Below are 25,355 nucleotides of genomic sequence, written 5' to 3'. Positions count from 1 at the left end.
AAATTCTTAGAAAAGTATAACTTTCCAAAACTGAACCAGGAAGAAAGAGAAGATCTTAACAGACCCACCACAAGCAAGGAAATCCAAACTGTAATCAAAAATCTTCCAGCAAACAAAAGCCCAGGACCAGACGGCTTCACAGCTGAATTCTACCAAAAATTTAGAGAAGAGCTAACACCTATCTTACTCAAACTCTTCCAGAAAATTGCAGAAGAAGGTAAACTTCCAAACTCATTCTATGAGACCACCATCACCCTAATTCCAAAACCAGACAAAGATGCCACAAAAAAAGAAAACTACAGGCCAATATCACTGATGAACATAGATGCAAAAATCCTTAACAAAATTCTAGCAAACAGAATCCAACAGCATATTAAAAAAAATCATACACCATGACCAAGTGGGCTTTACCCCAGGAAGGCAAGGATTCTTTACTATCCACAAATCAATCAATGAAATACACCACATTAACAAATTGAAAGATAAAAACCATATGATTATCTCAATAGATGCAGAGAAAGCCTTTGACAAACTTCAACACTCATTTATGATCAAAACTCTCCAGAAAGCAGGAATAGAAGGAACATACCTCAACATAATAAAAGCTATATATGACAAACCCACAGCAAGCATCACCCTCAATGGTGAAAAATTGAAAGCATTTCCCCTGAAATCAGGAACAAGACAAGGGTGCCCACTCTCACCACTACTATTCAACATAGTGTTGGAAGTTTTGGCCACAGCAATCAGAGCAGAAAAAGACATAAAAGGAATCCAGATAGGAAAAGAAGAAGTGAAATTCTCGCTGTTTGCAGATGACATGATCCTCTACATAGAAAACCCTAAAGACTCTTCCAGAAAATTACTAGAGCTAATCAATGAATATAGTAAAGTTGCAGGATATAAAATTAACACACAGAAATCCCTTGCATTCCCATATACTAACAATGAGAAAACAGAAAGAGAAATAAAGGAAACAATACCATTCACCATTGCAACAAAAAGAATAAAATACTTAGGAGTATATCTACCTAAAGAAACAAAAGACCTGTACATAGAAAACTATAAAACACTGATGAAAGAAGTCAAAGAGGACACAAACAGATGGAGAAACATACCGTGTTCATGGATTGGAAGAATCAATATTGTCAAAATGGCTATTCTACCCAAAGCAATCTATAGATTCAATGCAATCCCTATCAAGCTACCAACGGTATTTTTCACAGAACTAGAAGAAATAATTTCACAATTTGTATGGAAATACAAAAAACCTCGAGTAGCCAAAGTAATCTTGAGGAAGAAGAATGGAACTGGAGGAATCAACCTGCCTGACTTCAGACTCTACTACAAAGCCACAGTCATCAAGACAGTATGGTACTGGCACAAAGACAGAAATATAGATCAATGGAACAGAATAGAAAGCCCAGAGATAAACCCACGAACTTATGGACACCTTATCTTTGACAAAGGAGGCAAGGATATACAATGGAAAAAAGACAACCTCTTTAACAAGTGGTGCTGGGAAAGCTGGTCAACCACTTGTAAAAGAATGAAACTAGAACACTTTCTAACACCATACACAAAAATAAACTCAAAATGGATTAAAGATCTAAATGTAAGACCAGAAACTATAAAACTCCTAGAGGAGAACATAGGCAAAACACTCTCTGACATAAATCACAGCAAGATCCTCTATGACCCACCTCCCAGAATATTGGAAATAGAAGGAAAACTAAACAAATGGGACCTAATGAAACTTAAAAGCTTTTGCACAACAAAGGAAACTATAAGTAAGGTGAAAAGACAGCCCTCAGATTGGGAGAAAATAATAGCAAATGAAGAAACAAAGGATTAATCTCAAAAATATACAAGCACCTCCTGCAGCTCAATTCCAGAAAAATAAATGACCCAATCAAAAAATGGGCCAAAGAACTAAACAGACATTTCTCCAAAGAAGACATACAGATGGCTAACAAACACATGAAAAGATGCTCAACATCACTCATTATCAGAGAAATGCAAATCAAAACCACAATGAGGTACCATTACACGCCAGTCAGGATGGCTGCTATCCAAAAGTCTACAAGCAATAAATGCTGGAGAGGGTGTGGAGAAAAGGGAACCCTCTTACACTGTTGGTGGGAATGCAAACTAGTACAGCGACTGTGGAAAACAGTGTGAAAATTTCTTGAAAAACTGGAAACAGAACTGCCATATGAGCCAGCAATCCCACTTCTGGGCATACACACTGAGGAAACCAGATCTGAAAGAGATACATGCACCCCAATGTTCATCGCAGCCCTGTTTATAATAGCCAGGACATGGAAGCAACCTAGATGCCCATCAGCAGATGAGTGGATAAGGAAGCTGTGGTACATATACACCATGGAATATTACTCAGCCGTTAAAAAGAATTCATTTGAATCAGTTCTAATGAGATGGATGAAACTGGAGCCCATTATACAGAGTGAAGTAAGCCAGAAAGATAAAGAACATTACAGCATACTAACACACATATATGGAATTTAGAAAGATGGTAATGATAACCCTATATGCAAAACAGAAAAAGAGACACAGAAGTACAGAACAGACTTTTGAACTCTGTGGGAGAAGGTGAGGGTCGGATGTTTCAAAAGAACAGCATGTATATTATCTATAGTGAAACAGATCACCAGCCCAGGTGGGATGCATGAGACAAGTGCTCGGGTCTGGTGCACTGGGAAGACCCAGAGGAATCGGGTGTAGAGGGAGGTGGGAGGGGGGATCAGGATGGGGAATACATGTAACTCTATGGCTGATTCATATCAATGTCTGACAAAACCCACTGCAATGTTGTGAAGTAATTAGCCTCCAACTAATAAAAACAAAAATTAATGGACTGAGCTTTCAGACAATCAGAAAGTGTACCTCTACAAAAAATTTTTAATAAAAATGACGATTAAACTGGCAAAAAATAATAAAGTTTTGGGATACTAAGATTCATTTCCAGCTTATTTTTCCACTATACTCAATTGTAATGAAAAATAAAGTGCTTGGTAATTAAAAAGATAACCACTACTTACTAAAAGTATGAAAGGCAGCTGGCTATACTATCTACTCAGTAATTGAAAACCTGAACCCTGTTTACTTAATGTTATTCTAAACATAGAGATTATATAGTTACAAGAGGTAAATGAGGCCTTGACCTCAGTCACAATGGTGGAAGAGAACAAGCTGAGGTCATACACCCAGCTGTCCACACAGGGTTCTGCTCACTCATGTTGGGGAAGGTCCCATTCAGGTGAAGGAGCTGCCACTGGGGGTAGAGGAAGTGATGACATTTCTCTGGCTTCAAGTTAGAATCCAAGGGGGTGGATATTCTCAGGAGGACATCAGGGCTGAGGATCCCAGTGTCATTATCTGAGACAGTGGCATTATCAAGAATGTGGACCCAGCAGCGATGACCAGGAATAGCTGCAGTGAAATTCTCCAACAGCATATGACAGACTACTATCATGAGAGAAGGGAGAATTAAAACCATTTGAAAAAGTGAAAGTTGCTCAGTCATTTCTGACTCTTTGGGAGTCTATACAATCTGTAGAATTCTCCAGGCCAGAATATTGGAGTGGATAGCTTTTCCCTTCTCCAGCAGATCTTCCCAATCTAGGAATCGAACCAGGGTCTCCTGCATTGCAGGTGGATTCTTTACCAACTGAGCTATCAGGGAAACCATTTAAATTATCTGGAATTTCCCTAGACCACCAATTTCATCCAGGAATTCCTCAAGGACTATTGCGAAGAGGTGGTATTCAAGAGGAGTCAAAATGACTTTATGGAGAGAAGCTTAAAGGAAGGAAAGTATTTTCTTTCATTAACTCACAGTACATCTTTGTGACCTCATGACAGTTTCTCATCCATGGGTCTAACTTGCTTCACTACTGGAACAGATCAAAGGAATCGGTTTCCCTAGTTCTTTTGGGAGCATGGGATGTTTGATTTTTTGTAAAGTCAGAAAGAAAATAATTTACCAAAAATACTTGTATCTGATGAACATTAAATCTGTTTAAAGATTTACTGTCTGAATATGTTTGTCCTCAGTGATTCTATGAAACCAGCATAGGACTTTGCCATGTACTTGACCTTTGAATAATCTATAATAAACCTGCTACACAGTCTTCAGTCATTTACAGAAAATGGAATTTGAGAGACGAAAGAGTAGATGCCCTGTGATTTTTCTGAGAAAAGAACAGAAAGCAAGTGTTTCATTGTTTGTACTGTAACAGCAAATAATTAACAAAATACAATCCTTTGCTTTTAATTAAAGCAAAGTGGAATGTGGTGCAATTTCTGTTTCCAAACTGGGAAAGGAGTATGACAAGGCTGTATATTGTCACCCTGCTTATTTAACTTATATGCATAGTATATCAGGTGAAATGCCAGGCTGGGTGAATCACAAGCTGGAATCAATTGCTGGGAGAAATATCAACAACTTCAATATGCAAATGATAGCACTCTAATGGCAGAAAGTGGAGAGAATCTAAAGAGCCTCTTGATGAGGAAGAAAGAAGTGAGTGGAAAAGCTGGCTTGAAACTCAACATTCAAAAAATGAAGATCATGGCATTCAGTCCCATCACTTCATGGCAAACAGAAGGCTAAAAAGTGGAAGCAGTGACAGATTTTATTTTCTTGGGCTCCAAAATTACTGCAGGTGGTGACTGCAGCCATGGAATTGAAAGATGTTTGCTTCCTGGAAGGTAAGATATGACAAACCTACACAAGGTATTAAAAAACAGAGACATTACTTTGCCAACAAAGGTCCATGTAGTCAAATCTATGGTTTTTCCAGTAGTTGTGTGTGGATGTGACAGTTGGACTGTAAAGAAGGCTGAGCACCAAAGAACTGATGCTCTGGAATTGTGGTGCTGGAGAAGACTCTTGAGGATCTCTTGGACGGCAAGGAGATCAAACTAGTCAATCCTAAAGGAAATCAATATTGAATATTCATTGGAAGGACTGATGTTGAAGTTGAAGTTCCAATACAGTGACTACTTGATGCGGAGAGCTGGCTCACTGAAAACGATTCTGATGCTGGGAAAGAGCGAAAGCAAAGGAGAAGGAGGCAGCCGAGCATGTGATGGTGAGAGAGCATCACTGACTCAAAGGACATGAATCTGAGCAAACTCCTGGAGACAGTGGAGGACAGAAGAGCCTGGCATGCTGTAGTCCATGGAGTCAGATATGACTTAGTGACTGACCAGCAACAAGAACAACCCGGGGATGTATTACACAACGTGAGAGAATATAGCCAATATTTGGATTAGAATTCTTGGAATGTAAATTTTATGTTATTTGTATCTTCAGTTCAGTTCAGTTGCTCAGTCATGTCTGACTCTTTGTGACCCTGTGGACTATAGCACTCCAGGCTTCCCTGTCCATCAGCAGCTCCTGGAGTTTGCTCAAACTCATGTTCATCGAGTTGGAGATGCCATCCAACCATCTCATCCTCTGTTGTCCCCTTCTCCTCCTGCCTTCAATATTTCCCAGCATCAGGGTCTTTTCCAGTGAGTCAGTTCTTCCCATCAGGTGGCCAAAATATTGGAGTTTCAGCTTCAACATCAGTCCTTCCAATGAATATTCAGGACTGATTTCCTTTAGGATGGACTGGTTGGATCTTCTTGCAGTCAAAGGGACTCTCAAGAGTCTTCTCCAACACCACAGTTCCAAAGCATCAATTCTTTAGTGCTCAGCTTTCTTTATAGTCCAACTCTCACATTCATACATGACTACTGGAAAAACCATAGCCTTGACTAGACAGACCTTTGTTGGCAAAGTAACATCTCTGCTTTTTAATATGCTGTCTAGGTTGGTCACAGCTCTTCTTCAAAGGAGCAAGTGTCTTTTAATTCCATGGCTGCAGTCACCATCTGCAGTGATTTTGGAGTCCAAGAAAATAAAGCCTGTCACTCTTTCCATTGTTTCCCCATCTATTTGCCATGAAGTGATGGGACAGAATGCCATGATCTTAGTTTTCTGAATGCTGAACTTTAAGCCAACTTTTTTACTCTCCTCTTTCACTTTCATCAAGAGGCTCTTTAGTTCCTCTTCACTTTCTGCCATAAGGGTGGTATTATCTGCATATCTGAGGTTATTGATATTGTATCTTATCACCATAAAATGGAACCAGAAAAATGGGCAAAGGAATTGGATAGGCATTTCTCCAAGAAAGAGATACAAATGGCTAACAGGTATTTGAAAAATTGCTCAACATCATCAATCATCAGAGAAATATAAATCAAAACTACACTGGGGTAGGTCACACCTGATGGAATTGCTATGATGGAATAAAATTGTTTTTTTTAAAGGCTGGACTTGAAAATTGAACAAATGGGAACTACGTTTGAAATTAAGAAACCAGAAACTTAAAAGAACCTTGAAAATTGAAGCATAGCATATTCCCTGCCCTTAATTGGTCCCTCCTTAAAGTGCATCTATGTTAGACATTAACCAGACCTTCTCTGTGGTTGGCATGCTCAGCCGAATCGGGGATGCAAGCTCAACCGAAACGGGTCATGGTGACCTATTCTCACTTGTTACATTCAGAACTGGACAAATGTCAATGTGACACTTTGATGTATGATTCTTTGTCTTGAAACATTTATTTCTTTGGCTTCAACTTCTAACAAACAGAACAGACTTTGGAATTTTCTGGAAGTCTGTCTTCCAGATTATAGTGCCCAGGTTGACTTGAAAAGATGCTCTGTTTCTCCTTTTGATTGGCCATTGGTTTTCATCCATAGCTGTCACCAAGAAGATAATAGAGATAATAGCAATCTATATATGTACAAGGTTCTTTTAAGTTTCTGGTTTCTTAATTTCAAATGTAGTTCCCATTTCCTGCAGCTGTGTTCTTCTCTTTTAATAATTATTACTGGTTTTGATATCATATTTGTGGGTGGATGATATTGTACAATTACTTTATGTTTGCCTTTACCTGTGGGGTTTCCCATTTAGATTTTCTTATATACAAGTGTGGCCTCTTTTCTGCCTCCCTTACCTACAGAAGTTCCATTAGCATTTTTGTATGACTGATTTGATGGTGCTGAACTCTCTAAGATTTTGCTTGCCTGTGAAGCTTTTGATTTCTCTGTCCAAGATGAATGAGAGTCTTGCTGGGTAGAGTATATTGGTTGTAGATTTTCCCCTTTAATCATTTAAAATATATTGTGCCACTCTTTTTTATAAAGTTTTTAAAATGTGGACCATTTAAAAAAAGACTTTATTTAATTTGCTACAGTATTGCTTCTGTTTGTTTTGTTTTTTGGTTTTTTTTTGGCTGCCAGGCATGTGGGATCTTAGTTCCCCAACCAGAGGTTGAATTCACACTTCCTGCATTTGGAGGAAAATTCTTAACTACTGGACTGCCAGAAAAGTTCCTTTCCTTACTTTATTGATGAGAGAACTGAGTGAGATATATTGGGTTGGCCAAAAAAATTGTTTTTTTCTGTAGGATGTTAGTGAAAACTCTGAACAAATTTTTGGCCAACCCAATAAATAAGTAACTCATTTGTGTAGTCAGTTACCAATATCACTGGAAGTGGAGTAATGAGTAGCAGGTTACTTACAATACTTGTTGGTGTAGGGGTTTACATAATGTAAGGGCTTCTTCTTTTTTTAAGAATATGTGTTATGAAAATACACTATGTGCACAAAATTGCTCGATCACGTGCCAGACTTTGGGAGGAAATCATGCTTGTGAGTAACTCTAAGTTTAAACTTTAAAGTTTCTTAAAAAATCCCCTAGTGAATAAAGAGAGGGACAGTTTGACTCCAAAGTCTGTGATCCTTTGTATGTAGTACAAAGAAACTCATATTTGAGTTAATATTCATTTATGAAATATATTATTATATATTTATAATATTTAGGAGCTCATATTTTCCTAGAATTTGTTTAACAGAACATGAATTTCTATTTTTGACCCAACAAGTGAAGTGGTGGATTTTAGATGGAAGGCAAAAAGTATCTGTTATCAATAATAATGTGACAAATACTGAAGAGACAACCGGCTGAACTTGTGTGCCCATCATTCATCAGGTGGCTGGTAGAATCTGCTCAGTGGCTGATTATCACCAATAAACCTCACGAGTACTTTGCTGTTGATATTCAATTGCTAAGTCGTGTCTGACTCTTTGCAACCCCATGAACTGTGGCATGGCAGACTTCTCTGTGCTTCACTATTCTTAGAGTTTGCTCAAACTCAAGTTCATTGAGTTGGTGATGCCATACAACCATCTCATCCTCTGCTGCCTCTTTCTGTTTTTGCTTTCAATCTTATTCAGCATCACGTTTTTTTCCAATGAGGCAGCATTTGCATCAGGAGGCCAAAGTATGGAGCTTCAGCATCAGTCCCTTCCAGTGAATATTCAGAATTGATTTCCTTTAGGATTGACTAGTTTGTTCTCCTTGCAGCCCAAGGGACTCTCAAGAGTCTTCCACAGCACCCCACTTTGAAAGCATCAATTCTTCAGAGCTCATGGAGAAGGCAATGGCAACCCACTCCAACATTCTTGCCTGGAGAATCCCATGGACGGAGGAACCTGGTAGGCTATAGTCCATGGGGTCGCAAAGAGTCGGACACAAATGAGCGACTTCCCCTTTTTTTTTTTCAGCTTTCTTTATCGTCAAACTCTCACAACTGTACATGCCTACTGGAAGAACCATAGCTTTGAAAATACAGATAATTGTTCGCAAAATGATGTCTTTGCCTTTTAAAACACTGTCTACCTTTGTCAATGCTTTTCTTCCTAGGAACAATCATCTTTAAATTTCATGACTGCAGTGATCATTTGTAGCGCTTTTGGAGCCCAAGAAAATTAAATCTGTCACTGTTTCCACTTTCTCCCCATCTCTTTGCATGAAGTGATGGGACTGGATGCCATGATCTTAGTTTTTGAATGTTGAGTTTTAAGCCAGCTTTTTCACTCTTCTCTTTCATCCTCATCAAGAGATTCTTTAGTTCCTCCTCACTTTCTGTTGCTAGAGTGGTACCTTCTGCATATATGAAGTTGTTGATATTTCTTCCGGCAATCTTGATTTCAGCTTGTGATTCATCCAGACTGGCATTTTGCATGCTGCACTCCTCATGTAAGTTAAATCAACAGGGTGACAGTATACAGCCTTGACGTACTCCTTTCCCAACTTCAAACCAGTCTGTTGTTTCATTTCCGTTTCTAACTGTTGCTTCTTCACCTGCATACAGGTTTCTCAGGAGGCAGGTAAGGTGTTCTGGTATTTCCATCTTGTTGAGAATTTTCCACAGTTTGTTGTGATCCACACAGTCAAAGGCTTTTAGCATGGTCAATGAAGCAGAAATAGATGTTTTTCTGAAATTCCCTGCTTTTTTTCTATGATACAACAGATGTTCGTAATTTGATCTCTGGTTCCTCTGCCTTTTCTAAATCCTGCTTGTACATTTGGAAGTCCTTCATGCACGTACTGTTGAAGCCTAGCTTGAAGGATTTTGAGCATTAGCTTGCTAACAATGAACTTAGAAAGCTGCATACAGACATGGAGTAATGAATGGTGAAGCAACCCTGACTACAGAGAAGGGGAGGAAAGGGAAGGTGGTTACTGGATTGGAAGGAAGACAAACTGAAACCTGCCTTCTCCTTACTGAGACAGACAAACTGCTTTTCTATTAATAACAAGAGAAGTTAGTTGAGAATATAAGCTCAGTTCCCTTCTCTGTCATGTCTAGCTCATAGAGGAGAAGTTTTGCCTATTGTGCCACCATTGCTTCATTTAGCTCACTTCCTGATGTGAATCTCCAGTATATGTGCTCACTTGGATGCCCTGTAACCCTCTTTGTTCTCATTTTCAAAATATCAGTGTGGCTATATAAATTCCTGGTGTCTCCCTTAGCTCCCTACACCATCCTACATATCACCTCCACACCTGTGATTCCACGTATACTACGTTATAGAGAAAGAAAGGGAACACATCTCTCGTTTATTGTGTGCCAGTGCTCATCGCAAAACATGGCACTATGTTGGCAAATGATATGTGTTTTTTGTTGAAGAGTTTGAGAAGAGGAGGAACTGGAGGCAGCACAAATGAAAACGACCCTGTTGACTTGTTTTGCACACCCAACCTATGTAAGAGGATTTGCCCCCGTCCTTTGTGAGGTGAGTGTCATACAGTACAGGACAACATTCAAAGAGTGGGGACATGTATCTAATCTATTTATTTCAAAGTTCATAACAGTGTTGTGAGAAGAAGACACTGATTTGGAGATAAAAGGTGAGGGAAACACACCAAATAAGACTCACATGGAACTGATTACATTGTGTAGACTTCCTTATTCATATCACACTGTCAGTCTCTTCACTGGAGACTGATGTAGAGAACTTCCCTCACAGTACAGATTTTGTCTTTTAATATTCATTTTTCTTTGAATTTTAGTTGAAGCAAATCTTGTTCACGAAGTCATGAATAGATAGAGAATATGTACATGTCAATGACTATTTCAATAATTAAAATGTAACCAAGGTCCTGATCAAGATAGAAAAATCTGAAAGCCTCAGAAGGTCCTCTCATTTACATTCTGAACCACACTAACAACCACCCCCACCACAGCCTCACTCTCACTTCCTCCTCAGTGTCATGTCCCATGTACTGTCCTGATCTCCATCACTGTATCACAGTTTAGTCTGATCTTAACCTTCACATAATGTAAATGGTAAGAAGATTCTGTGACAACCTCCTTTCCTCATGCTCATTCATGAAGAGCCATCCATTCTGTTGATGTAGCAGTAGGATGTTCTCCTTGCTAGTGATTTAGTTTCCATAAGATGAATACTTATGGGAACTTAAGATGAATAAGATGAATACTAATGGAAACTTAAGGAGTTCAGACCATGAGCTCCTTATTCCAAAATTCAGACTTAAATTGAAGAAAGTAGGGAAAACCAGTAGACCATTCAGGTATGACCTAAATCAAACCCCTTATGATTATATAGCAGAAGTGAGAAATAGATTATAGGGATTAGACCTGATAGAGCACCTGAGGAACTATGGACAGATGTTCGTGACATTGTACAGGAGGCAGTGATCAAGACCATCCCCTCCCCCCCAAAGAAAGAAATGCAAAAAGGCAAAATGGCTGTCTGAGGAGGCCTTACAAATAGCTGTGAAAAAAGAGAAACGAAAAGCAAAGGAGAAAAAGAAAGATAAACACATTTGAATGCAGAGTTCCAAAGAATAGCAAGGAGAGATAAGAAAGCCTTCCTCAGTGATCATTGTAAAGAAATAGAGGAAAACAATAGGATGGGAAAGACTAGAGATCTCTTCAAGAAAATGAGAGATACCAATGGAACATTTCATGTAAAGATGGGCACAATAAAGGACAGAAATGGTATGGACCTAACAGAAGCAGAAGATATTAAGAAGTGGTGGCAAGAATACACAGAAGAACTGTACAAAAAAACATCTTCATGACCCAGATAACCATGACACGGTGATCACTTACCTAGAGCCAGACATCCTGGGATGTGAAGTCAGGTGGGCCTTAGGAAGCATCACTACAAGCAAAGCTAGTGGAGGTATTGGAATTCCAGTTGAGCTATTTCAAATCCTAAAAGATGATGCTGTGAAATTGCTGCCAATATGCCAGCAATATGCCAGTCAATATGCCAGCAAATTTGGAAAACTCAGCAGTGGCCACAGGACTGGAAAAGGTCAGTTTTCATTCCAATCCTAAAGAAAGGCAATGCCAAAGAATGCTCAAACTACCACACAATTACACTCATCTCACATGCTAGCAAAATAATGCTCAAAATTCTCCAAGCCAGGCTTCAGCAATATGTGAACCTTGAACTTCCAGAGGTTCAAGCTGGATTTAGCAGAGGAAGAGGAACCAGAGATCAAATTGCCAACATCCATTGGATCATTGAAAAAGCAAGAGAGTTCCAGAAAAACATCTACTTCTGCTTTATTGACTATGCCAAAGTCTTTGACTGTGTGGATCACAACAAACTGTGGAAAATTCTTCAAGAGATGGGAATACCACACCACCTGACCTGCTTCCTGAGAAATCTGTATGCAGGTCAAGAAGCAACAGTTAGAACTGGACATGGAACAACAGACTGGTTCCAAATTGGGAAAGGAGTACATCAAGGCTGTTTATTGTCACCCTGCTTATTTAACTTTCATGCAGAATGCATCATTCAAAATGCCAGACTGGATGAAGCAAAAGCTGGAATCAAGATTGCTGGGGGAAATATCAATAACCTTAGATATGCAGATGACACCACCCTTCTGGCAGAAGCGAAGGAGAACTAAAGAACCTCTTGATGAAAGTGAAAGGGGAGAGTGAAAAACGGCTTAAAACTCAATATTAAAAAAACTAAGATCATGGCATCTGGTCTCATCACTTCATGACAAATAGATGGGGAACAATGGACACAATGACAGACTTTATTTGGGGGGGCTCCAAAATCACTGCAGATGGTGACTGCAGCCATGAAATTAAAAGACACTTGCTTCTTGGAAGGAAAGCTGTGATCAACCTAGACAGCATATTAAAAAACAGAGACATTACTTTGCTGACAAAGGTCCGTCTAGTCAAAGCTATGGTTTTTCCAGTAGTCATGTATGGATGTGAGAGTTGGACTATAAAGAAAGCTGAGTGCCAAAGAATTGATGCTTTTGAACTGTGGTTCAAATGACTCTTGAGAGTCCCTTGGACTGCAAGAAGATCCAACCAGTCAATCCTAAAGGCAATCAATCCTCAGTATGCATTGGAAGGACTGATGCTAAAGCTGAAGATCCAACACTGACCACCTGATGGGAAGAGCCAGCTCATTGGAAAAGACCTTGATGCTGAAAATGATTGAACACAGCAGGAGAAGGGGACGACAGAGGATAAGATGGTTGGATGACATCACTGATTCGATGGACATGAGTTTGAGTAAACTCTGGAGTTGGTGATGGACAGGGAGGCCTGGCCTGCTGCAGTTCATGGGGTCTCAAATAGTTGGACATGACTGATTGGCTGAACTGAGGGCATACCCTAGTAGACGCCTTTTGCATTTAGTTACATTGTGCTTTTTCACCTTTTCAGTATTCACTCAGAGACTTATGTTTCTGAATCATAGACAAAGTGCAAGGAAAAAGCAGAGATAATCAAGAGAGGCCTTGCTTGCAATTGCTCTGATCTGCGGGGCTTCTTCTGTTTCAATATCTAAGTGTAGCTCTCTCTGGGTGTAGTAGATCATTAAAGTGGACCTCTGTCCCTTAGATGCTTTCTGGGTAAAATGTAGACCACCCAGTGGAAAGCTTTGATTCCATTTCTGATGGTGCAAGTGTGCTTTCCCATATCCTTACAGTTTCTCTTGGTCCTAAGAAATCAGAAATGAAATTTCAGTGTCCCAGAATTGTGTTAGATTTTAGGAAACTGTGCTCCTAGATCAAGGTGACACAGATGTGTCTTTCCAGCTTCAATCACTATTTGATAAAAGAGAAATTCTTCCCTGTGTTGGGATTGAGATGCAAGAGGTCAACAGAACAACGAAACCCACCCTTTGATCTGAAATCCATAATTTTGGCTTTGTATAAAGATACCACAGTGGAGAGATTTTGAGAATATACACCCAACATAATTCTGGAATCCTTCCAAATTGGAGGGAATTGAGCCTCCAAGTTATAATCACAGACTTATAGAAAATCAAAATGTGACACCCAGGTTACATTGTGGCCTACGTGAGAGTTCTGATTTTATGCTTTTTGTCTCATCAAATCCCTGTATCCAGAGGAACAAGTCAAGTCCTTTATATGTTACACATACATGACAAGGGGCTCCCCTGATAGCTCAGTTGGTAAAGAATCCACCTGCAATGCAGGAGACCCCAGTTTGATTCCTGGGTCAGGAAGCTCCACTGGAGAATGGATAGTCTACCCACTCCAGTATGCTTGGGCTTCCCTTGAGGCTCTGCTGGTAAAGAATCTGCCTGCAATGTGGGAGTCCTGGGTTAAATCCCTGGGTGGCAAAGATCCCCTGGAGAAGGGAACGGCTACCCACTCCAGTATTCTGGACTGGAGAATTCCGTTGACTGTATAGTCCATGGGGTCGTGAAGAGTTGGACATGACTGAGCGACTTTCACTTTCACTTTTCATGCGCAAGTGTTTGCTAAACTAAAAATTGAGTAGAACTCTTAACATAATGTCAACTGTTTTTGACAGCATTAGAGCATATTTGCTTTTTTAAACTATACCATGTTGTCTTGTATATGAATGTCTATTGCAGTGTACCCTCAACCACAATGAGAATTGTTATTACTTTTGAGTCTGTTCTTTTTAAAATGAAAGATTATTTTTCAGACTTGTTGTGTTGTAAATTGCTATTAACTTTTTCTATATGGATTAGCCATGACACTTGAAATACAGCTTTTTCCCATTGAATCATACATTTTGTTATTTAAAATTTTTTTATTGGAGTATAGTTGATTTACAGCGTTATATTATTTTCTGCTTCACAGCAGAGTGAATCAGTTATACATACAGATATATCCAATCCTTTTTAGATTCTTTACCCATCTAGATCATTACAGATTATTGAGTAGAGTTCCCTGTGGTATAGAGTAAGTCCTTATTAGTTACCTGTTTTATATTTTGTAGTATGTATATGGGGCTTCCCTGGTAGCTCAGCTGGTAAAGAATTCTCCTGCAATGCAAGAGACCCCAGTTCAATTCCTGGGTTGGGAAGACCCCCCACTCCAGCATTCTTACATGGAAAATCTCCATGGACAGAGGAGCCTGGGTGGCTACAGTCCATGGGGTCGTCTAGCTGGACACAACGGACAACTAAGTACAGCACAGCACAGTGTGTATATGAACTTATTTACAAAACAGAAATTGAGTCGCAGACGTAGAAACCAGTGTTATGGTTACTGGGGGAAAGGGGAAGGATAAATTGAGAGATTGAGAGTATAGCTTTTAATTTGTAGTGATTTTATTAAATGCATACACATTTTGAAGTTGCTTATACTTCAATTTTGATGTCTTTGTTATGCCCGATGTCCGAATCCCCAAGCGGGAAGAGAGAAGGCCTCCAAGACAATGCAACTGGCAAAAAGGGGAAGTTTATTACTGACTCGAGCCAGGGCTCTCTGCCGCAACCAACGCAGTGGTATGGGTCAGAGAGCCCTGAGCCCAAGCTGTTACACAAATTTATAGGGTGAGAAGCGGATTGGTTACACGTTTGCAAAGCAATTTCATTGGTCAATACTTTTGCACCCGCGGGACTTTCCTGGGGGTTTCCGCCCCATTCCTAATTTCCTAATTGGCAAACAGCAGTCAGTATTAAGTGAAAGCTAATTGGTCCTAATTGGCTAATTGGTTGTATCCAGGTGGCCTGATAATCTTACCAAGTAGGAAGGCCTACTCCTAATCTAAGCTGCGTTACTTCTGCTAGCCTCACAGTCTTAAAATACTAAAATTATATATGCTAATTGTTGAAAATGTGAAAAGAGAAAATCCAAAGAGAAAGTAATAGTCACTTAAATCCCGCCATGAAAAAAGTCACTATTATCATTTCAATGATTGTATTTTCCAAGATTGCTTCCCAGGTGGCCCTAGTGGTAAAGAACCAGCCTGCCAATGCAGGAGATGTAAGAGATGTGGGTTCGATCTCTGGGTCAGGAAGGTCCATGGAGAAAGAAAGGTCCATGGAGCAACCTGCTCCAGTATTCTTGCCTGGAAAAGTCCATGGACAGAGGAGCCTGGTGGGCTACAGTCCATGGGATCGCAAAGAGTCAGTCACGACTGAGCTCACACACACAAGATATTCAAGGATTACATAAGCTTTCTTTAGAAGGAGATTCATGATGTCAAGTGTATTATGTTAAGCATATACATATTGGGTATCTGTTTCTGGATTTCTTTCAATGTCTATTTGAATATGATATAGTGTTCTGATTTTTGTAAATTTTTTCAGAGTTCACCATGTGCTGTTTCCTATATCAACCAGTCAGATCCTAATTCCATGGTGTTTCTTTGTTTCTGAATCATCTTATCTATTAATAATTTATTGATAAATTCAAAACTTTTTAAACTACTTCCCCTCAAATTGAACTGTTCATGAAATTACATGTTCCAACAAAGTATATGGTAAAGTGCAAATTAATATAATGATTATAAATGAGATACATTTTCCAGTATATTTTCTTGCTAGTTTGTGAATAAAAAGGAAAATTCATATTTGTTCTTCATATTTTTCTTTTCTTCACCAATAACTCCTTAAAACTTTGTCACTTTTATGTAGAAATCTTTTTCACTTGCTTTTTTTGAGAATTTTTTGCTGGAAAAACAAGACAGAAACAACCAGTCAACCAACCAATAAGTAAATGAAAAACAACCTTTAAAAAAGAAAATGTGAAAATTGGTTTGTGTGCCCTCCATATATAAATACAAATTGATCCTCTCCATCATCTTTTTTAATTCAATAAAACCTGTGGGATTGACACTCATGCTGGAATAGGCTCTGCTGGCTGTGGAGATCCTAGAAAGTTACTACCATCATTTGGTCTCTTTAGAGGTCTGGCCAGTGATGAAAGAAAGGCAAGAGGTGAGCTGAAAATCCTAAGGGAGTTCCCCATTTGTTATGGGTTGAATCATGTCTCTCCTAAAATTCACCTGTTCAGGTTATAACTCTTAGTACCTCAAATGTAAGATTACCATATTTGGAAACGGGGCAGTTGCAGATAAAATGAATTAAGATGAGGTCATCCTGGGCTAGGGTGGGCCCCTAATCCAATAAGACTGGTGTCTTTATACAAAGGGAACATCAGGACACAGAGGTGTGCAGGGAGATGCCATGTGAAGATTGGAGTGATGCTGCCACAAGCAAAGGAGCTATTGAAATGTAGGAGAGACCTGGAACAGACCCTTCCCTAGAGCCTATAGCGGGGACATGGCCCTGCCAACAGCTACAGCTCAGACTTGCAGACTGTACAATTGTGAGACAATAAATTTCTGTTGTTTAAGTAACTTAGTTTGAGTCACTTCATTATGGAAGCTGTAGGTCAGTAATGGGTTTTCTAGGTGGGGCAGTGGTAAAGAATCCATCTGCCAATGCCGAAGACACAAGAATTTGGAGTTCATTCCCTGGGTCAGGAAGATCCCCTGGAGTAGGAAATGGCAACCCATCACAGTATTCCTGTGTGAAAAATTCCATGGACAGAGGAGTCTGGTGGGCTATAGTCCATGGGGTTGCAAAGAGTTGGACATGACTGGATGACAGAGGATTTTTCTTATTTACAAATATTTTTTTTTTTACCAGTTTCTTATTTTCCTTATCCTCGATATTTCCATTATTTATGGCAGCAAAACTGCCTAGTCTTAAAGGCACCAATATAAGATTTATCTCTCTAATATCTTTTCAAAGAAAAGCTTTAATTTTTATGGATCTAAAGATTATGAAACATGATCAGAAATGTATGTCTCTCATGAGGGCAGGTAAGATGTGCCCTAAGATATTAGTAGAGCTAATATCTTCTCTTCAGCACTAAAACTACCAAAGAGAACAGGGCAGAAGGGATCTCTGCAGTCTAGATTGAAACTCACAGGGAATAGAAATGACCTTGCCCCTTTGAAGGCAATGGCCCAAGATGGGAGTATCCCTGGCAAGGTTCAGCCTCCCCAGTGATCTGAGGGACCCACTCAGTGTATTGCCTTTGTCACCCACAGATCCAAAGCACACAGTCCCTCCCAGGGGTTGGTTAGAAGGTATACTCACTTATTTTCCACATCCTGGATGGTGTCAGGCAGAGGCAGATTTTTAGTTTCAGGCAGGAGAAGGAGAACAGGAGCAGCAATGATGGGGCACACTCCATAGATGATCCAGGGCAGAGTGGGTAGATATACCACTAGGGCCATCAGCAGGGGAGCCAGAGCTGCCCCAAACCTATTAGCCAAAAAATCTAATCCTGAAGCTTTTGCTCTGAAAGGTAAATGACAATATATAATAATCAAGTTAAATTCTGGACTTAATTTGTGATCTATTATTTTGACTTTATTTTGAACCAGAAAACTCCACAAGTATTACATCATGAGCTTGATGAAAAAGCCTTGCTTCTGTCACTTGCTCTGTGATTTGCTAGATGTCTCTGTCAAGGTCAATATGAATTAGTCCTTAAACAGAGTGTTACATATTGTGACTAGTCTGACAAATCTTCTAAAAAGTTAAGAGAGGATGCATTGAAGTACTGCTTAGCATGGTACATGGCACAAAGCCAGCATTTGCAGTAATTTTGGTTATAATTATTTTTAAGGTACTATAACAAATACTGATAATTGTTTTATAATTAACAGATCTTATTATGTTTATTCCCTTGAATAAGCACGAATTAGCTGGGAAATTTCTATTATGGTGCTTGGCAGAGTATTCATAAACTCATACCTGACAATAGTGGGGAGGAGTTCACTTTGGTGGACTGAAAAACAGGTCTGAGAGGCAGCAACACAGCCAATTCCCACACTTGCCAAAATCACGCGCAGGGTCTGCATATCTGGAAACAAGATCAGTGAGATTAAAAAATCTGGGCTGAAGGAATCAACACCCACAAAATTTAGTCAGTAAAAAAACTCTGTAAGCTGTTTGCATTTTTGAAATATATTGTAGGTTTATCTCTGGGCTTTCTATCCTGTTCCAGTGATTTATATTTCTGTTTTGTGCCTGTACCATACTGTGTTGTTTACTATCGCTTTGTAGTGTAGTCTTAATTCAGGGATCCTGATTCCTTGAACTCCATTTTTCTTACTCCAGGTTGCTTTGGCTATTGGGAGTTCTTTGCGGTTCCATATGAACTTTTTTGTTCCAGTTCTTTGAAAATGCCATTGGTAATTTAATGGGAATTGTATTGAATCCGTAGATTGCTTTGGGTAGGCTAGAAAGTCCAGACAGAAACTCATGAACCTATGGTTAACTAAACTTTGACAAAGGAGGGAAGAAAATACAATGGAGAAAAGACAATCTCTTCAATATGTGGTGCTGGGAAACCTGGACAGCTACATGTAAAAGAATGGAATGTGAACATTTCCTAACCCCATTAAAAATAAACTCAAAATGGATAAAAGTCCTAACTGTAAGGCCAGACACTATAAAACTCTTAGAGGAAAACATAGGCAGAACACTCTTTGACGTAAATGGCAGCAAGATCCCCTTGCTGCACCACCTAGAGTAATGAAGATAAAAATGAAGACAAGCAAATGGGACCTAATTAAACTTAAAAGCTTTTGCACAGCAAAGGAAACCACAGACAAGATGAAAAGACAGCTTTCAGAATCTGAGAAAATAATTGCAAATGAAGCAACTGACAAGGAATTAATCTCCAAAATATACAAGCAGCTCAATATAAAAGAAACCCAAACAATCCAACAAAAAATGAGTGGAAGACCTCAATAGATATTTCTCCAAAGAAGACATAAACATATAGATGGCTAACAAACACATGAAAAGATGCTCAACATTGCTCTTTATTAGATAAATGAAAATCAAAACTACAATGAAGTATCACCTCACACCAGTCAGAATGGCCATCAACCAAAAACATAAGCAGTAAATGCTGGAGGGCGTGTGGAGAAAAGGAAATCCTCTTGCACTGTTGGTGGGAATATAAATTGATACAACCACTACAGAGAACTGTATGGAGGTTCCTTAAAAAGCTAAAAATAGAACTACCATGTGCATGCACACTCAGCTGCTTCAGTCGTGTCCGACTCTTTGCAACCCTATGGACCGTAGTCCACCAGGCTCCTCTGTCCCTGGGATTTTCCTGGCAAGAATACTGGAGTGGGTTGCCATGTCCTCCTCTGGGGGATCTTCCTGACCCAGGGATCAAACCAGGGTCTCCTGCATTGCAGCTGAACTACCAGGCTAGCCCCATCATACCTGGTAGTGAGCCAAAACAGGGGGAGTGACCATACTATGTTTTCACCTGGGATATAATTGCAAGATCTCACCCCTCCATCCTTGTTATTAAAAATGTAAATGGCAACTGAACAAGTCCTGTCCTAGAGGAACTGTCAGGAATAATAATACCAGTTTACAGACAACTTTCACTATGTGATGATGATAAATAGATGTCTGAAGTGCCATTTGCTGATCTCTGGTTCTTTTTCTAAAATCTTATTAGAATTTCTCATAAACTCTTTGATTGGTTTGGGTAGGACTTAGCCTTTAATTGGGCTTCCCTGGTGCCTCAGTTGGTAAAAAATGCACCTACAATACAGGAGAGCCTTGTTTGATCCCTGGATTGGGAAAATCCCCTGGAGAAGGAAATGGCAACCCACTCCAGTATTTTTGACTGGAAAATTCCATGGACAGCGGACAGGGGAGCCTTATGGGCCACAACATGGGTCTGACTTGCAAGAGTCAGACATGATTTAACAACTAAACCACCATCTGCTCCATAGACAGAGTATGGGCTGTCTCTGAAGGCAAGAGTTTCAGCCCCAGGGTTTGGGGTCAGGGTCTCTGATAAGGCACTGTACTGGGTGAAACACATTCCATAACATGTTTCTGTCTGATCTACCTTAAAAGGCCCTGAAGTGTGGGAGTGGTAAGTTTTTTTTTTTTTTTTTTTTCTTTCCCTTTAATTGAGACCATTCTTTCCTGCTGGCTCTAGACAATGTGACCCAATACTATCCGTGGTGGTTTGAAAAAGGCACTTCCTTTCCCCAAATTCCAATCTTCTCTCACCTTGAGGCACAAATATGTTGATCAAAATGGAAAGTCCCACGAGGAACATGAAAAGCATCTGGGTTGGTCGACGGCCCACTTTGTTCATTGGGTAAAGTGCAAGACATCGGACTGAGATAGTGAGAACGCCAAAGATTACCTGGAACAGGAAAATATTGCTTCCAAAGTGCTGTAGATTGATGATAATGCCAAAAAAGGATATTGCACCTGCAAATCTGTAGTGAACAAAAGAAGACCCAAGCCATAAGATTAGAGCCCATTGCTGTCATTGATGATTATGTTGATTCAGGCAGCCAATGGTCAAGGTTAAAGAATAAAGGCCCAGTCTGATTTCTACAATACTTCATTTTAAGGTGAAAAAGGTACAATAAAAAATTATGTGTCTGTATATAAAAGTGAAACTCCCTCTGTCATTTTTTTCCTGAGTCCCTAAGCATAGAGTTGACAATGACAGGAATACATAATCTGGCCCAGTCCACCAAAGTGAATGATTTAGAGAAATTGAATACAGAATGATTGAAACTTATAAATTGTAGAAAGGCTTCTTTTTGTGAGTTGTCTGTATAAATGTACATATGTATGTATGAATTCTGAGAGTCCTCCCTCTCATCCCCCAACACCAGTACTGGGAAGAATTCCCTTTTTCTCAACTATGATTGAAGTTGCAAAGAGACTACCAGTGTCTCCTTGACCTGGGAGCAGTGTCCTGGGGTCTAACAGAATTCTGGGAAATTTAAACTTAGTATCTGATTTCTTAGCACCAAGAGAAAATGGAAGAATTCAGAAAGCAAATGTGCACCAACTGTACCATCAGAAATGTAATGAAATATTGCCACTGGGGATCTACATCTTACACAGAAAGCATCTAGACTTGAGTCCACTTTAAAGATCTACTAAAACCAGAGAGAGCTACACTTAGAACTCACAACAGAAGAAACACCACAGATCACAGCAATTTTAAGCAAGGTCTTTCTTGATCATTATCTATACTTTTTGCTTCCATTCTGATTATGTAGGATTCTGGAACATAAATCTGTGTTTCCTAGTGAGTAAAGAAATGTTGAAACAGCACAATGCATTTAAATGCAGACGTCTACTAGAATATGTCTGGAAAGAAGTAAATTGTTCAGCTTAGTAGTTACTTCTTAAGATCGGCAGTGGGTATGTATTTTCCAGTGGCTTATGCGTGTGTAAGTCTTCAAAAATTCAGAACTGTATTTAAGGTTTCTCCTCCTGACTCTATCAAAGTTAGTAGTTACATCTCCTCAAGAAATAATAAACAAGATTTACTACAGAAGCCCTTGTGCTAGAACACAAAGTGTATCCAAAATGGAAACAAATAAAGTCCACCAAGTTTGAAGTACATACAGATATTGCAGTGTATTCATGTAAAGGAAACTATAACACTGGGGAGAACAGTTTACTGGTACAAGCAACAGAATGGGTGAATCTTCATGAGTGAGCCAGAAGAAAGAAGACCTGTCACAGAACCCTTCTGTCATTTATTATGTGAAGGTTAAGATCAGGCAACACTCATCTGTAGTGATGCAGATGGGAACAGTGCACAGTGGAGGGCAGTGAGGAGAAGATGAGAGTGGGGTAGTGGTGGAGGTGGTGGTGGTTATATGGGTTCCATGAGCAGAACTCCTGGGGAATTAGGATTGTTCTATCTTTATTTGTATGTTGGTTACATTGTTAGACATTGAATACTCATTGATCAGTATTTATTTGTGATCTCTTCACATTACAGTGTGCCAGACTTGCTTCAATTAAAATTCAAAGAATAAATGAAGAAAATTAAGTGCCAAAATCTGTACTGTGAGGGAAGTTCTCAACCTCAATCTCCAGTGAAGAGACTGACAGTGTGATATGACTGAACCGTCATCATAAAATCAGTTCCACAGGAGTCTTACTTGGCCTGTTTTCCTCATCTTTTAAATGCAAATATGTGTATTACCATATGTGAAACAGGTCACCAGTCCAGGTTCAATTCATGAGACAGGGCACTCAGGGCCGGTGCACTGGGATGACCCTGAGGTATGGGATGGGGAGGGAGATGGGAGGGGTGTTCAGGATGGGGGACACGTGTACACCCATGGCTGATTCGTGTTAATATATGGCAAAAACCACTACAATATTTTAAAATAATTAGCCTCCAATTAAAATAAATACATTAATTTAAAAAATGCAAATATGCCCTTCCTCTCACAATACCGTTACAACATTTGAAATAAATAGATTCGTGTTTCTTCTCACATGCACTGTGTGTAGCCCACCTCACAAAGAACAGGAGACAGGTCCTTTTTCGCAGGTTGGGTGTGCGGAACAAGTCAAACATAGTTGTTTTAGTCTGTGTTGTCTCCAGCTCCTCCTGCATGGTCGCTCTCAAACCCTTCAACAACAGTAAACACATATCATTTGCTAACATAGTACCAGGAATTGTGATGTGCGCTGGCACACGAAAGGATAAGAGACGTGTGTTCTCTTTCTTTCTAGTGTACCATATTATACATACAATCACATGTGAACATGAAATGAAGGAAGATGCAGGGAGTTAAGGGAGACTCCAGGAAATTAAATGTTAAAATGCTATTTTGAAGAAGAGGCCATAGACGGAGGTAGGGTGACTCAAGAGTAGAAAAGTTTTAGATTCAGAGGAAGTGAGCTAGAGGATACTCCTATATGTATCCCTGAATCCCCACACTGTTCACCTGAATCTATCACAACGTTGTTAATGAGCAATAGTCCAACACAAAATAAAAAAGTTTAAGAAAGAAAGAAGTAGCTGCACAGTGCTCAAAGTTTCTTTTCTACTAGATGCCCATGAAAGACTAGCGAATTTCCATTTTCAACTAGCTGTCCTTGTTAGAAAAGCAGCTTGTCTATCTCAAGAAGGAGAAGGCAGATATCAGTTTATGATTTCCCTTCAACCAAGTAACGATCTTCCCTTCCCTTTCTCACTCACCTCCAAGTTCAGGGTTTCTTCAATGTTCTTCATTCCATTTCTGTGTGCAACTATTTTAAGTTCCTTTAAGCCCTCATCTAGTTTATTGGTGATAATCAGCCATCGAGAAGATTCCACCAGCCACCTGATGAAAGATGAGCACACAAGTGCAGTCAGTTGTGCTCAGTCACTCAGTCCTGTCCGACTCCTTGAGACCCCAAGGATTGTAGCCTGCCAGGCTCCTCTGTTCATGGGATTTTCCCGGTAAGAAAACTGGAGTGGATTGCCATTTCCTTCTCTAGGGGATCTTTCTGCCCCAGGGATTGAACCCACATCTCTTGCATCATCTCCTGCATTGGCAGGCAGAATCTTTACCACTAGCACCAGTTGGGAGGCCATTGCTTATTTGTCACATGTCAATTGATAACAGTTGCATTTTGCTTTCCATCTAAAATCTACCACTTCACTTGTTGGATCAGTTAGTTAGTGTTAACTGCTCAGTCATACGACTCTTTGTGACCCCACTGACTGTAGCTCGCCAGGCTCCTCTGTCCATGGCATTATCCAGGCAAGAATACCGGAGTGGGTTGCTATTCCCTTCTCCAGGTGATCTTCCTGACCCAGGGATTGAATCCAGGTCTCCTGCATTGTAGGCAGATTCTTTACCGTCTGAGCCACCAGGGAATATGAGAAATTCCAGATCTATTATACAAATACTAGGAGAATATGAGACCAACCACTCCATGCCAGTGCACTTGAAAGTTGTACTACTAGTAAGGAACACAGACTTTGGAGTGAAATTGCCTCTCTGCTTACTCACCAGGAGGATTTACAAGAAGCTTGACAAGCTTAATCTTGAGAGTCCCTCACATGATAATTTCCTTCCACTGTGGTGTGGAACAAACAACTTTTTGCACATGATATATATTTACAGTGTCTATTCCTTTAAAAAAGAAGCCCCCAAAATGTCAGCTTAAAGCCTAACAATGACTACAATTACTCCTACTACTATTAGTTATGTTGATAACTAATTATCCAATTCCTAATACCAATTAATGACTAATTACTTCTTTACATCTGCCTCAGTTTTCTCATTAATAACATGGGTACAGTAGTGCTAGCTTCCTTGTAGTGTTGCAAATACAGAATGACTTCATAGATGAGTCTGACGTGGATTATACTGTATTCTCTCTCTGAACTCATCTCGCTCTATAAAACCTGTAGTCATCTCTCTGTGTTCTCCTAAATCTGATTTTCCCTAGATTGGTTTTAGTGTCGGAATGTAGTTATCCATTAATAATTATTTCTTGAAGTTATTTAAGGGAAGAAGGAGTGCTGAATTCATAATGTAAATCATCTAATCTGCGTGCAAATTTAACTAGTGGAAAATCTTGTTGCTATTTTGTGAAACAGCTCTGTGAATAAATTTGCTGCATCTTTTTCATCCAATTCCATCTGCAACAGAGCAAATCACTGAAAGTTTTTCTGTGACCTGACACATTCCAAAGCCAAAATAGAATTAAAGGTATTTCTTTCTTTTTTTTTAATAAAAAATTGAGTCTGTATTTTATATTAAGGAAAATAATATTGGAATAGCTCTATGACCTTTATATTGGGAAAGAGTTAGGAACCAGATGGCAGAAAATACCTAGCAGAAAGATTATTGTTACTCCATGT

At 39.5% G+C, this 25,355-nt stretch overlaps 1 protein-coding gene across 2 annotated transcripts in view; it reads right to left on the bottom strand.

The window, feature by feature from the left end:
* Window positions 1-15,384: 15,384 nt before the first annotated feature.
* Window positions 15,385-25,355, bottom strand: part of LOC122673415 (solute carrier family 22 member 10-like) — a 33,519-nt gene continuing 23,548 nt past the window's right edge. For both annotated transcript variants that reach the window (XM_043871178.1, XM_043871188.1), the window contains 6 exons: window positions 23,700-23,823; window positions 23,011-23,126; window positions 20,735-20,949; window positions 18,434-18,542; window positions 17,771-17,974; window positions 15,385-16,333 (listed from right to left, as the gene is read on the bottom strand). In XM_043871178.1, the coding sequence (XP_043727113.1) occupies window positions 16,273-16,333; window positions 17,771-17,974; window positions 18,434-18,542; window positions 20,735-20,949; window positions 23,011-23,126; window positions 23,700-23,823 (829 nt within the window). In that variant the 3' untranslated portion in view covers window positions 15,385-16,272. The remainder of the gene's footprint in view (window positions 16,334-17,770; window positions 17,975-18,433; window positions 18,543-20,734; window positions 20,950-23,010; window positions 23,127-23,699; window positions 23,824-25,355) is intronic.

This window comes from Cervus elaphus, chromosome 2 (assembly GCF_910594005.1).
Source record: "Cervus elaphus chromosome 2, mCerEla1.1, whole genome shotgun sequence".
Taxonomy (NCBI): domain Eukaryota; kingdom Metazoa; phylum Chordata; class Mammalia; order Artiodactyla; family Cervidae; genus Cervus; species Cervus elaphus.
Note: the sequence above shows the minus strand (reverse complement) of the source record. Positions and strands in the feature narration are given on the sequence as shown.